Source organism: Polyergus mexicanus, unplaced genomic scaffold, assembly GCF_030449975.1.
Source record: "Polyergus mexicanus isolate NDT 795.1 unplaced genomic scaffold, iyPolMexi1.0 SCAF_19, whole genome shotgun sequence".
In the NCBI taxonomy this organism is placed as follows: Eukaryota; Metazoa; Arthropoda; class Insecta; order Hymenoptera; family Formicidae; genus Polyergus; species Polyergus mexicanus.
The window spans coordinates 2367206-2379530 of record NW_027223339.1 but is presented as its reverse complement, the minus strand read 5'-3'; the positions used below and the strand labels follow the sequence as shown (position 1 = coordinate 2379530).

The following is a 12325-nucleotide window of genomic DNA, read 5'->3' as shown; positions in this document are numbered from 1 at the left end:
AAAATGTATAATATATAATACACATACGCAAATATTCTCGTATAATATATAAAATATCCTTTCGATATATACATAATATTCAATTGTTATATAAATATGCATTATAATTTCGGCGAAATATAATTTAGACAAATTGAATATGATTCAACAGAAAAGAATACACGTAATAAGATACAATTATGTGGATTATACGAAATAGATTTTTTCCGCATCAGTTTATATAATATCGACAAATCTATTTGATGTGCTAAGAATATGAAGAAATATTGTATATCTTTGTCATTATAATGTACAGCATCGAAGATAAATGATTAAAAAATGATACATCATCAAAAACAAATCTTGGTCAAGAATAAACTCACATTTGACGGATATCTTAAAAGAGGCGGTAATTTCGATTTAAAAAAAAAAATTATATATGACACGATATAATTGTGAGATTATATCTAAAATTCAGTATGCTAGAATTGAAATCGATAACTATTGTGTAATAATTTCGATGTATTTTTCATGTTGTAAAAAATATCTTTGTGTATAAAATTGTAACGTCTTGCTTTATTAAAAATTGCAATTAAAGTTGTTACATTAGTATCAATAATGTAAACTTCTTTTAAGTTATATTCTATTATAGTATTATAGTATTCTATTTATTTTGGCACATAAATGACATATTTATAAATATAAATGGAGTTTAATAAAGCTCGACCTAGTGAATTCAGATAGAATGTGCACAAAGATATATTAAAATAGAAAAATAATTTTCTTGTATGCTGCACAGGTACATGCGATACATTAATTAACATCTCTGCCTAATAATATACATAAAATATTAAAATAAATATTTGCAATGAAACTTCAGCAACATTATTATCATTTCTAGAGACTACACTAGGAGTATTCTTCGGGTGTGTTAAGAGAGTAACAAATTATATGTATATATACAAACAATTAATATTTATTATTCCAATATTAAAAGTAATGAGCTGTTTTCGTTTCTTAAATCTTGTTGAACGAAGCAATGTCTACAGATTGTACTAGGTCTTCGAATTCTTGAATTTGTTCGATCAACAAGTCCACCGAAACTTTTTCGTCCTCTATTACGCACATTATTTGTAACTTGTTTATGCCATAGCCCACTGGAACAAGTTTTGCTGTAAAAATATAAAGTTTATTTAATAATTTGTTCATTTAATAAATCTGCATATGTTGACAGAGCAATAAAGCGAAAACAACTTACATGCACCCCAAACGAGGCCGTCCATCTGGATCGATCTTACCGCATTTTCTATTTCTTTCATATCCGTTTCATCTCCCCAGCTCTTCACATCTAGCACGATACTCGATTTGGCGATAACTGCGGGCTTTCTTAATTTTTTCTCTGCATATGCCTTTAACCTTTCCTCTCTAATTTTTGCGGCTTCCGCATCTTCTTCCTCGTCCGAACCGAATAAATCTAGATCATCATCATTTTCGCTCGCCTTTGCCGTGGACGAAGTCGGAGCACTAGCGATACTAAAGATGGAAGGAGTTTTCTTTTCTCCAGGAAGCGACTTAAGATCGTAGGATTTTATATGAGTGTACCAACGGAGTACATGAGGACTCGAAGATGTCGGTATTTTTCCCAGTGCCTCGAGTACTGCAACATCGGCTTGAGTTGGTTGCCACCTGTTGAGTGTAAATTCTTTTATACGATACATTTTATATTTTAAAATTGATTATTATCAACTCGAATATCATTGTCAAAATCATACATGGCATATTTATCAGAAAATAAGAATTAATGTATCTTCTTATATACTGTTCTAACATATTAATTAGATTATATTAGATATGATTAATACAAATTTTTTAACTTTATTATCATTCTTTCTATAAATTATAAGGTAAATGAAACATAGATATAAAAGGTAAATATATAAAATTTAAAAAAAACACAAGAGAATAAGAAAAATATACTTACAAAGACTCTTTTACATTAGATCTTCATTAATATTCAAACTAGGAAAGATCGTCCATTTATATGTAACATGAATAAAATATTTTTTATCTTGCAATATATATTGTTTATATAATATACAAAAAAATAGGATATATATATACGATATATAATCGAGTAGCAAATATAAAATAGTTTGACTTATATGTATATCTGTGAGAAAAATCATCAACTATATCTCTTACTCTCCCATATGCATATGGAAATAGATATGATTCTCACATACACAAAAGTGTAACAGTGAATACATTAGGTTCATTTAAAGAAAAAACACAAAAAGCCGTATATATTTAAAAAAAAGAAAAAAAAAGCAAAGAGATGTAAAAATAAGTGTAAGGCGTACGTGATTGCGGTGTCTACGTATGTGTGCGTATGCGTCTGTGTGACACATATCCATACGTGATACTAGAAATGCCGCGATTCGCCTCGCGAGATCGGCGGTTGTAAATAAAAAGAGTGCGACTGATACTCATGATCGGAATAAGTTCTCTTCATCGGGGCATTATGAGAAAATATCGTATCACATCGGGCGAGACGAGAAGAGAGAATCCGCCAACACATGCCGCGATAAGTGAAGCACGTGTACCGGAGACATATCGAAGTCGCGCATGATATACGCTAGAAGTAGGCTCACCCGTCGATATAACTACGATCGGCGAGATAGATATTGAGGTCCTCGACGCCCTTATCGGTCTTCAGGTCACCGACGGCCATGACGAGAACGTATTCTGGACGAGTAAATAGTTGGACGTTGGACCGAGAGCACGACAAGACAGCGGGGACCCCTTCGTCTGGTCGCCGGAAGAGAGAGCTGCGTGCGTCGCGAACGCGGCGATTCTACTCGACCGCTCGACGTGAGCAGCGACATGACGTTCGTTCCGGTGCACTTTCCCCTGCTCGTGCAGGACACGATGCACTCGGCTCAGAAAAATATCTAGTGTTAGTGAAATCTAGTGAATATCAATTTTACAGATAGAGAGAAACGAGCAGCGACCAATCAGAATGAACAACAGAGAACGACAGATTGCGAGAAAATGTAACCAGCTAATCAATATAGATGATTTTGATCGATTTTTTTCGTCCGTGTATAATAATTGACAAATTAATTTTTCAATTAATATTTGCAGAGATAAGAGAGAAATTTATAAAGAAAAGAAATCACCGATCGAAATCTCTGAAGCGTTTTCGAATGAACGGGTTATAATCCAATCCAGTTCAATTAATCACTATATTTTACTATAAATTCAAGCCTTTTATTGACAAAAACGATGCAATGACGTCATTAATCGTTCTGAGAGCGATTAAACCTGCTACATTCGAAAATGCTATTATGTGATGTAAGGCCGATATTACATTTGTCGTACGACAAATTTTTTAAGCGCATTGATTGGCTAATTTCTAGGGACTCAAGAAATTTTCTATTTTGCAGCCAATTAGTATGCTTAAAATATTTGTCGTACGACAAATATAATATCGGCCTAAACCGTAGATTTTCATACTGATAGTGAATATCGGAACACAGCCGCAATTTCATTCTTCGATCGAATTCGCCTATTCGCCATTGCTCATTATGAGCTCAGCGCGGATTGTTAGGTGTTTTTGACGTCTAGAGAAGGTATTTAAAAAATGGTTGTGATTATTTCATTCGTTTGAGAAGTGTAACTCATATGTAAGAATACTCTCAATTATCGGGATATCTCGTAAAGACATTCGGTATACTACCTATGACAACGTATATATCTCGAAAATACATGTCCTTATTGTTTATTTATAGTTTTTCAGTTAGGTTAATTCGCCATTGATTTACGAATTGTATTTATTACATAATAAAGTGTGACTGCAACTGTGATGTTGATAGTTTGACGAGATGTTGAGGCTACCGGTCGTGCGGGCCATTGGCCTGGCAAATGGAAGATTCTGCGCTGTCAATTTTCATACAACATCCAGCAAGTCGCAGCAGGAATTGGTCGAGCTCTTCATTGATGACAAGCCTGTACAAGTACCACCGGGAACAACAGTCTTACAGGTTTGGGTTGATATATGTTTCTATATATATATATATATATATATATATATATATATATATATATATATATATATAATCTCTGAATTCAGGCAAACTTATGTTAGATACAAGACTAATTAAATTTCTGCTTTATATATAATTTTGATATTTCTTAAGTTAGGTTCTTAACATAAGAAATATTCTTGTTTTTCCGTGAGAAAATTATATAAAAACTTCTTTTAATCAATTTTATATAAATTATAACTTTAGAGATTACATTGAAAGAAGATTCTTATTACAAATATTATTGCAGATTATATATAATATTTATAATAATTTAAAATTAATATAATGGATAATAAAACACATTAATATTTATGTAATTTTTTTATCTTTTAGGCTGCTGCCAAAGTAGGAGTTGAAATACCAAGATTTTGTTATCATGAACGTCTTGCTGTAGCTGGTAATTGCAGGATGTGTTTTGTCGAAATAGAAAAGCAAGTTAAGGTATATAACATAGCACAATAGATAAAAGAATAAGATGTATTAAAATTAATTGATTATATTTATTTTATTTTTATTTTACAGCCAATTGCTGCATGTGCTATGCCAGTGATGAAAGGTTGGAAAGTGAAAACCAATTCCGATTTGACACGGAAAGCTCGCGAGGGTGTTATGGAATTTTTATTGGTTAATCATCCATTGGACTGTCCAATCTGTGATCAGGGCGGCGAATGTGATTTACAAGATCAAAGCATGGCTTTTGGATCTGACAGGAGTAGATTCGTCGATATTAATTACTCTGGGAAAAGAGCAGTGGAAGATAAAGACCTTGGACCCTTAATCAAAACAGTTATGACACGCTGCATACATTGCACAAGGTGCATTCGATTTGCTTCAGAGGTAGCTGGTATTGATGATTTAGGAACTACTGGTCGTGGTAACGATATGCAGGTATGCTTAAGATTTGATTTGTATATTTAGATAATTATAATAAATACATAATTATAAGAAATACATCAGTTTACATTGCAAACTATATATCTTGCTAAAATAAGAGATAAATTATTTCCATTTAGTTTTATCATATTATAAGATCGTATCCAATTTTTCAATTTTTTAGAATGTTTTGAGAAACTAAAAATACTTTATATACAAATGAATAATCGTTTTATATGATCATGATAATGATTGTTAATATAGTAATTATTCCAAGAAATATATTTGTGTCATAATTATATAATCATTTTAAAGGTGGGAACATATATTGAAAAGATGTTCTTGTCAGAGTTATCTGGCAATATCATTGATCTTTGTCCTGTGGGTGCATTAACTAGTAAACCGTATGCGTTTGTTGCTCGTCCATGGGAAACACGTCGTACAGACAGTATTGATGTTCACGATGCCGTTGGTAGCAACATAGTTATCTCTCACAGAACTGGTGAAGTTTTGAGAATACTACCAAGAGTAAATGAGGTAAATATTCTTATCATGCTTGCAGCAAATATATTGTAGAAAATACGTAATTTTATAATATGCTATTAATAATTAATAATAATTACACAATTGATAGGAAGTGAATGAGGAATGGCTTTCGGACAAAGCTCGTTTTTCATATGATGGACTCAAAAGACAAAGGCTCATTACACCAATGGTAAAAATTAACGGAAAATTGCAAGCTGTAGATTGGGAAGATGCGCTCATTACTGGTAAAATTGTATTTGTTATTCATTTGTATCCACTAGATTTGTCATGTTTTATTAATTTGAATTATACATATAACATTCTGATAATTAGCCGCTAGATCCATAGCGAATGTGCCGGCGGATAAATGTGCTACGATTGCTGGGAAATTAGCAGACGCGGAGGCTCTTATCGCCATGAAAGATTTAGTGAACAAATTGGGTAGCGAAAATTTAGCGACGGAACAATGTTTCCCGAAGGATGGATCGGGCATCGATCTCAGAAGTAGTTATCTATTGAACAACACTATTGCTGCTATTGAAGATGCAGATGTCGTACTATTGATTGGTACAAATCCGAGATACGAAGCACCACTAATAAATACGCGTCTCAGGAAAGGCTATATACATGGCGAACAAACAATTGCCCTTATCGGTTCGGACGTAGATCTAACATACAAACATGAGGTATTAATTTTTATTTATTTTACATTATATTTCTTCTATAGCAATATATTCTTATAAAATATAACATCTTCTTTTTTATATAGCATTTGGGAGAATCCTTCGACGTAATAGCAAAATTACGTGACGGTTCACATCCATTTTCGGCAACTCTGAAAGAGGCTAAAAAACCACTTATTATCTTAGGTGCTAATCAGCTAACTCGAAAAGACGGAGCTAGAATTCTCTATGAAACGCAAACATTGACGAAGGCTTTAGGAGATAACTCGAAAGTAAATTTTCTTTTAATTTCTTTTATGTGATAATTTTATAGAAATTGTAATAATTATTTATCTTTTTGGGGTTTTAGGCTTCCCAGGATTGGAAGATTTTAAATATATTGCATACAAATGCTTCTCAAGTTGCCGCCTTAGATATCGGTTATGGTTCGACTGTAGAAGAAATCAAAGAGCGACAACCGAAAATTTTGTTCCTTTTGGGTGCTGATGATGCAAATATTAAAAAAGAAGATTTTCCAAATACATTTATCATTTATATAGGTATGTATAAACACATGTGTGTAATGCTAAAAAAAGAATATTTTAAACTATTATATTTTTATTATATATCAATTTCAAAAAATTTATTATATTTTTCATATATCATCGATTATCTTTATATTTACAATTGTTTATATTTTATTTAACTCTATATATAGCAATATCAATTTATAATTTTTAATTAACTATATTATTACACTAAATATTATTTATGATTTTAGGAAGTCACGGTGACGCCGGTGCGGCCATTGCGGATGTTGTACTAGCTGGAGCAGCATACACTGAAAAAGTTGCAAGTTATGTTAATACGGAAGGACGCTCCCAACAAACGTGCGCGGCAATTACACCACCTGGTTTAGCACGTCCAGATTGGAAAATTATTCGTGCCCTTTCCGAGGTATAATAAATAAATGCCCATAGAGCAAAATACATAAATGTTGAGACCGCTAAATTAAGTAATCAAGATATATATACATGTGATAATTATATACTTTATTATATTATAGATGGCTGGTATTACTTTACCATATGATAATTTAAACGAAATTAGATTCAGGCTTGAAGAAGTTGCGCCACATTTGGTACGATATGGTAATATTGAACCAGCTAATTTCTTTACACAAGCTTTGGAGATAGCCAAGGTTTGTATCTGAATTAAATGTGCAGCAAATTTCCTAAATATAAGGACAATATTATCTATATACACTGTTTATATCATGTAGCAACAATCCGGAGGATCACTTTTACCAGATCCTGTTGACATCAAACAAAAGACGTTGGATCAGTTTTTCATGACTGACGTAGTATCACGAGCATCTCCAACTATGGCAAAGTGCATTCAAGCAGTCATGAAACAACGACAAAGTGCAGTATAAATCATTCAATATTGTATTGAATAAAATTCTCATCTAGTAGTTATTTGGTAATACTGGCTAGATATTATGACATCTCGCAGCCAGTAATAAAATAATTACAGAAACAAAGCATTAAAATGTATTTATAGAACTCTGTATATTAAATAATTCTAAAAATGGGAATTTATAAATGTTGGTTCTATTGGTCCCATTAATTGTATATTCGTTGTTAATAGGATAATATTAAACTATTTAAAATAAATATAATAAATTTATTTGTTTTGAGTAATTTTTTATATACAAATATCGTTAGTAGAAAGTGCTTAAATATTAAATTATATTAAATATATATTACAGGAATGTTGGAAACAATAATTTTTTCCGTTACGCAATTTACTTTTACAAGAATTACGTCATTGTTTGCAAACTCACTGAATACTTAAACAAAAAACATTAGAACATAATTGTGCAGAAGTACAATAATATAATTTACTTTATTTAAAACATTTTTTCATTAAATGTATAATTTATATATTTTAGCTTTTGAAAAGTACTATTTGTTGCACTTAGCAACTGTTATATTTGTATATACATTTGAAAATACATTTCATATTTTTACAATATTTATAACACAAAATGAAATTTTATAGAAAAAGAAACGTGTTCACTATATATAAAAGAAAAATTCTGTTATTAATTTATCTGAGATATCAATTAGAGAATGTCTTAGTTACTAGATTCCGGTTGGTCATCTGTATCAAGTTCACCTGAGCTTTCATCAGACTCGACCTAAAAACAATTACATTTTATTTGTAATGATGTATTATGTAAATGGTTTCATAAAATCGTACCTTATCGCCTAATTCAATTAATCTTTCTTTATACAGCATAATTTTACTATCTTGATCAGTCAAAAGTTCTAAAAGATCTTCTTGGTCTTTTTTCAATTTTTCAAGCTCATCTGCCTTCAATTTTAATTGATGCTCTAATTCTGATTCCTTCTTTTCATTATTTTTCTCTTTGTGTTCTTGTGTTATGTGCATATATTCAGCTAAACGATTTTCTAAATCTGCAACCATTGTTTTGTATGTCTGCAATTCTTTTTCTAGATCTATATTACTAGAAGCAACTGTTTCTTTTTCATCTCCTATATTCGTTTGTGCAGCTCGAAGAACCAAATTTTGATCTCGTAAATGATTAACAGTCGATCGAAGTTCTTGTAGTTGTGTCTATAATAGTTAAAAATATATGTTAATTATATATATATATATTTAAAAAAAAAGAGATTTGGTACCTCAAGTTCTTGTTTTTCTTTCAATAAAGTATCATTAGCTTGATTTAGCTTTTTAATTTGCACATCTTGCTCTCTTATAAGATCTTTGTATTGCAAAACCAATGTATTATCAGATAAACTCATAGATAACTGATTTTTGTTCTGATGTTCATTATTAGCATCTATCACTGATTTTATTATAACACCTAAAGAAAAAAAATCTTATTTGTATTTTTAAAAGAAACTGAGAATGTTAAATTTTCTTTATAAATATCATTATAAAAGATTTAGATATTATTTAGATGTACTTGATATACGATTATAAAATATCATGTATAATATATAAAAGTATACCTTCTAAACTTTTCAGCAATCTGCAAAATTCATGATCCAGTAGAAGTTCTGACGGGTTTTTTGCCGAGGGCTGTGGATGTTTTAGCGTTCGAGAATATATCTCGTGTTTGCCAATACCACCAATCGCGTCTTGAAATTTTTCCACACCTATTCTATTCTCAATTAAATTACACACTTTTTCCTACAAGATATAATATATAAAAATTATAGCGTTATATTACATACATTTCAAGTATAATTTTTCGCTATTATTAGTTATTTACCTTTGTATAGGTAGGTACACTATCGTCATTAAAATGTACGCAAATACCGATAAGTAAAGCGCACATACTCTGCAGTAAAGTTTCTTGTAAATCATCGTTATTCTCTTGCGATGAAAGAAGAGCTGTTAGGTACGCCACCGAGGAGTCAATAGCTAGGAATGATTTTACTGCAAGTGGACAATACGAGGTCCATCGACAGAGCAATATTAATAGGCCCAATTTACACTGTGTTTTATTACCCTGTTGCAACAGCATAACGCATTGCTGCATAAGTGTTACTGGTGGTTTCCCAATATTGGTTGCGAGAAGCACTCTTAGAAGTTGTTCCTTCTGGCTTATGTTCTCGATCAAAGCGTGAGATAACGCCACAGCGGAGAACCAATTCGACAGCGAATCTATAGAGAATAATCCGCCGCACAGCAACTGTCCTAACAACAAATATAAGATTGGCATCATTTCATTGCCAGAACTCTTGTTTTTCTTGCTTCAAAAATATTTCTTTGTATATAAAAAAATATATTTAGTCTATATAATATAGTTAATCTATATGTATATGTTATGTTCTACATATAGTGTATATATATATATATATATAATGTATGTGTTTATATTGTAAATTAATATAATATTATGTATTTTAATCAAGATTTGTCTCGAAAAGAGCTTAATAAACCTGTAGTAAGCGATGGCGCCTCGTTGCCTTGTGGTAATAAAGTTTGAATCAACTGCGTCTGTCCGACCTCGTTTTTGTACAAAAAGCATTGGAAGCAATATAATACTGAACATCGCAGAACAAACGGTTGCTTCTCATTCACCATGGACATCAATAATACAACAATGGCTGGTCTATAATGTATTTATTCGAAAATCATTTTTCATAACCTCGAATGGTATTAATATATTAAATGGTTATATATATAAAACATACCTTGGAGGAGTGCTTGGCGCCATGACACTCGCCAAAAATTCTTGATTACTAGCATTTCCTCTTATGACTTCTGCTACAGTATTAATGGTCTCTGTTAATACATCTGCAGGCACCCCACTAGCCATTAGTATATCACACAAAGCTTGTAACAATCCACATGCCCTCATAGTTCGTTGACAAACTGCAACTGCCTTCATATATATATAACATTATTTAGTTATTAATAAGAAAATAGAATGCAATAAAACAAATTTTGCAAATATGATAATGCTAATATCTTTACCTGAGCAGGAGCACTTGGTGCAACCAATGCTCGTACAACTTGCACCATGCAATGAACATTGGATACTTTCTGTGGACTCCAGTCACTAAAGTTATTATCTTCTATTTCATTAGGTATTTGAAACATTGGCGTCAATTTCTGGATATAGCTACCTATGTATTGCGATATAAAAATGAGAGATATAAGAGTAAAATTATAAGAATTATAAAAAATTTAATTATAGAAAATATATATTACCTTCCTTAAAGAAGTTTTGATTACTGACATTTCCCCTAAGAAGATTTAACATCAATAAAAGGCAATCTTCCACGACAATACCACCATCTGCATTGCCCTCTTGCTCAATAACATCAAATATACGATCAAATGCATTTTCAAATGCTACTATTTTCTGAATGTTTGCATTGCCTTTTGTTAATTGAATGAGTAGCAACAAAACCTAAATAACAAATGTAAATTATATTGAAAACAAGAGAGTGATATCGCTCTTTATATTTCAAAAGTATTTATTTAAATAAATATTGTTAATTTAACATACATCATTACGTATAACTTCTCTGCTGTCACTCAATAAATCCATCAATTTAGAGACTCCCATAGGACTGACTAAAATTATTTCTTGAATATCTTTAGATCTGTTTGCCAATAAATGTGTTAATAATTTCAGTGCAGGCCATCTGACACGAAAATCAAACTCTTCGAGAAATGTCAGTATTAATCCAATACTATCTGGATGCTTGATAAATATTTCTGTAAACTGTTCTCCTATTTTGTTTTTAGGACCGTGTTTATCCACTGAAAATAATGCGGAACAATTAGATGAATAAAAATCAATAACATCGAAGATTAAGTCTCACCTTCTTCGTCGAATGTTTCGGGACATGTTATATTACATAGAGTGTCCAAAGCTAAACCGATTATTTCGCAATCTGTCCTATCCATTTCCAATACTTGTCTCAACGTATCCATCCCTTGAGCACCAACTTCCACACGATATGTGCGTGATAATGCTTTGAGCGCACGACAGGCATCTCTTCTGTCATTGAGTAATGTGGAAGACTGCAATCTGTCTACTAATCTTTCCACCTGTATTAAAGTACACAAATATCGTAAGAGCAATCGTATTGCAATAATTGTTTATAAATTAATTTGTTATACTACGATAAAAAGCTTTATCAGTTAACTAATGTCAATGTATGAGAAATAACCTCGCGCGGCTATGGAAAACATATCGAATATTAGCATTTTCACTCACTGTATCAGCACCTGTCGGCTGCGTGCCAGCGGGAACGGTTCCTAAAACGGATTTCAGACTGCTTTTAAAATACTCCATTCTTTTCCTTCGTCAAACTTTCAACGTCTGTTAATATAAACTACACACGTCACACGTCGACATTTCAAACGATCCACCGAAGATCTCACATTACACCGGGCGGTGGTAAAAACCATAGACATGGTAAAAATCGGGTGTATATAGAAAGTGTAGATTTAGGCCCGAATTTGTATTCAGGGCTTTACGAAACAAGGGCGTCAACGTAAGCAAGAAGCAGCGATAACCAATCAACTAGCACCTTTTCCGTAAGAATGAAGGATTGATTGGCTAGTACTTTTATGCTACGCGTAGACGAATCCTCTATGCAGTAGCCAATCTTAAAATACCATCCAGTCAATGAAACGATCATG

The 12325-nt window shown here is 31.9% G+C and overlaps 3 protein-coding genes across 3 annotated transcripts; 1 reads left to right on the top strand and 2 right to left on the bottom strand.

Annotated features, from left to right (window-relative positions):
- Window positions 1-934: 934 nt before the first annotated feature.
- Window positions 935-2820, bottom strand: Eef1beta (elongation factor 1-beta). Its single transcript, XM_070311127.1, has 3 exons — window positions 2631-2820; window positions 1238-1665; window positions 935-1151 (listed from the first exon to the last, which is right to left on the bottom strand). Exons 1-3 carry the CDS (start codon window positions 2708-2710, stop codon window positions 997-999), a joined length of 663 nt encoding a protein of 220 aa, XP_070167228.1. The 5' UTR covers window positions 2711-2820; the 3' UTR covers window positions 935-996.
- Window positions 2821-3506: 686 nt separating this feature from the next.
- Window positions 3507-7776, top strand: Nd-75 (NADH dehydrogenase (ubiquinone) 75 kDa subunit). The gene is made up of 12 exons (XM_070311444.1): window positions 3507-3611; window positions 3855-4022; window positions 4401-4508; window positions 4590-4955; window positions 5256-5477; window positions 5575-5710; window positions 5799-6151; window positions 6235-6420; window positions 6498-6687; window positions 6909-7084; window positions 7194-7328; window positions 7410-7776. The coding sequence occupies exons 2-12, from the start codon at window positions 3864-3866 to the stop codon at window positions 7560-7562; spliced, it is 2184 nt and encodes a 727-aa protein (XP_070167545.1). The 5' UTR covers window positions 3507-3611; window positions 3855-3863; the 3' UTR covers window positions 7563-7776.
- Window positions 7777-7838: 62 nt separating this feature from the next.
- P115 (general vesicular transport factor p115) lies at window positions 7839-12070 on the bottom strand. Its single transcript, XM_070311443.1, has 12 exons — window positions 11898-12070; window positions 11500-11728; window positions 11181-11437; window positions 10880-11081; window positions 10643-10794; window positions 10360-10550; window positions 10105-10277; window positions 9432-9859; window positions 9169-9349; window positions 8836-9020; window positions 8393-8770; window positions 7839-8330 (listed from the first exon to the last, which is right to left on the bottom strand). The coding sequence occupies exons 1-12, from the start codon at window positions 11973-11975 to the stop codon at window positions 8268-8270; spliced, it is 2517 nt and encodes an 838-aa protein (XP_070167544.1). The 5' UTR covers window positions 11976-12070; the 3' UTR covers window positions 7839-8267.
- Between the last annotated feature and the right edge of the window lie 255 nt (window positions 12071-12325).

Bases quoted from the DNA above. Each gene is read 5' to 3' on its own strand.
- Eef1beta (XM_070311127.1), bottom strand. From the start codon at position 2,710: ATGGCCGTCGGTGACCTGAAGACCGATAAGGGCGTCGAGGACCTCAAT. The intron at 1,666-2,630 runs GTGAGCCTACTT...TACACTCAACAG, and splicing joins GATCGTAGTTATATCGACGG to GTGGCAACCAACTCAAGCCG. The intron at 1,152-1,237 runs GTAAGTTGTTTT...ATATTTTTACAG, and splicing joins CGGCCTCGTTTGGGGTGCAT to CAAAACTTGTTCCAGTGGGC.
- Nd-75 (XM_070311444.1), top strand. From the start codon at position 3,864: ATGTTGAGGCTACCGGTCGTGCGGGCCATTGGCCTGGCAAATGGAAGA. The intron at 5,478-5,574 runs GTAAATATTCTT...CACAATTGATAG, and splicing joins TACTACCAAGAGTAAATGAG to GAAGTGAATGAGGAATGGCT. The intron at 5,711-5,798 runs GTAAAATTGTAT...TCTGATAATTAG, and splicing joins GGAAGATGCGCTCATTACTG to CCGCTAGATCCATAGCGAAT.
- P115 (XM_070311443.1), bottom strand. From the start codon at position 11,975: ATGGAGTATTTTAAAAGCAGTCTGAAATCCGTTTTAGGAACCGTTCCC. The intron at 11,729-11,897 runs GTGAGTGAAAAT...ACTTTAATACAG, and splicing joins AGCCGACAGGTGCTGATACA to GTGGAAAGATTAGTAGACAG. The intron at 9,350-9,431 runs GTAAATAACTAA...TATATCTTGTAG, and splicing joins GTGTACCTACCTATACAAAG to GAAAAAGTGTGTAATTTAAT.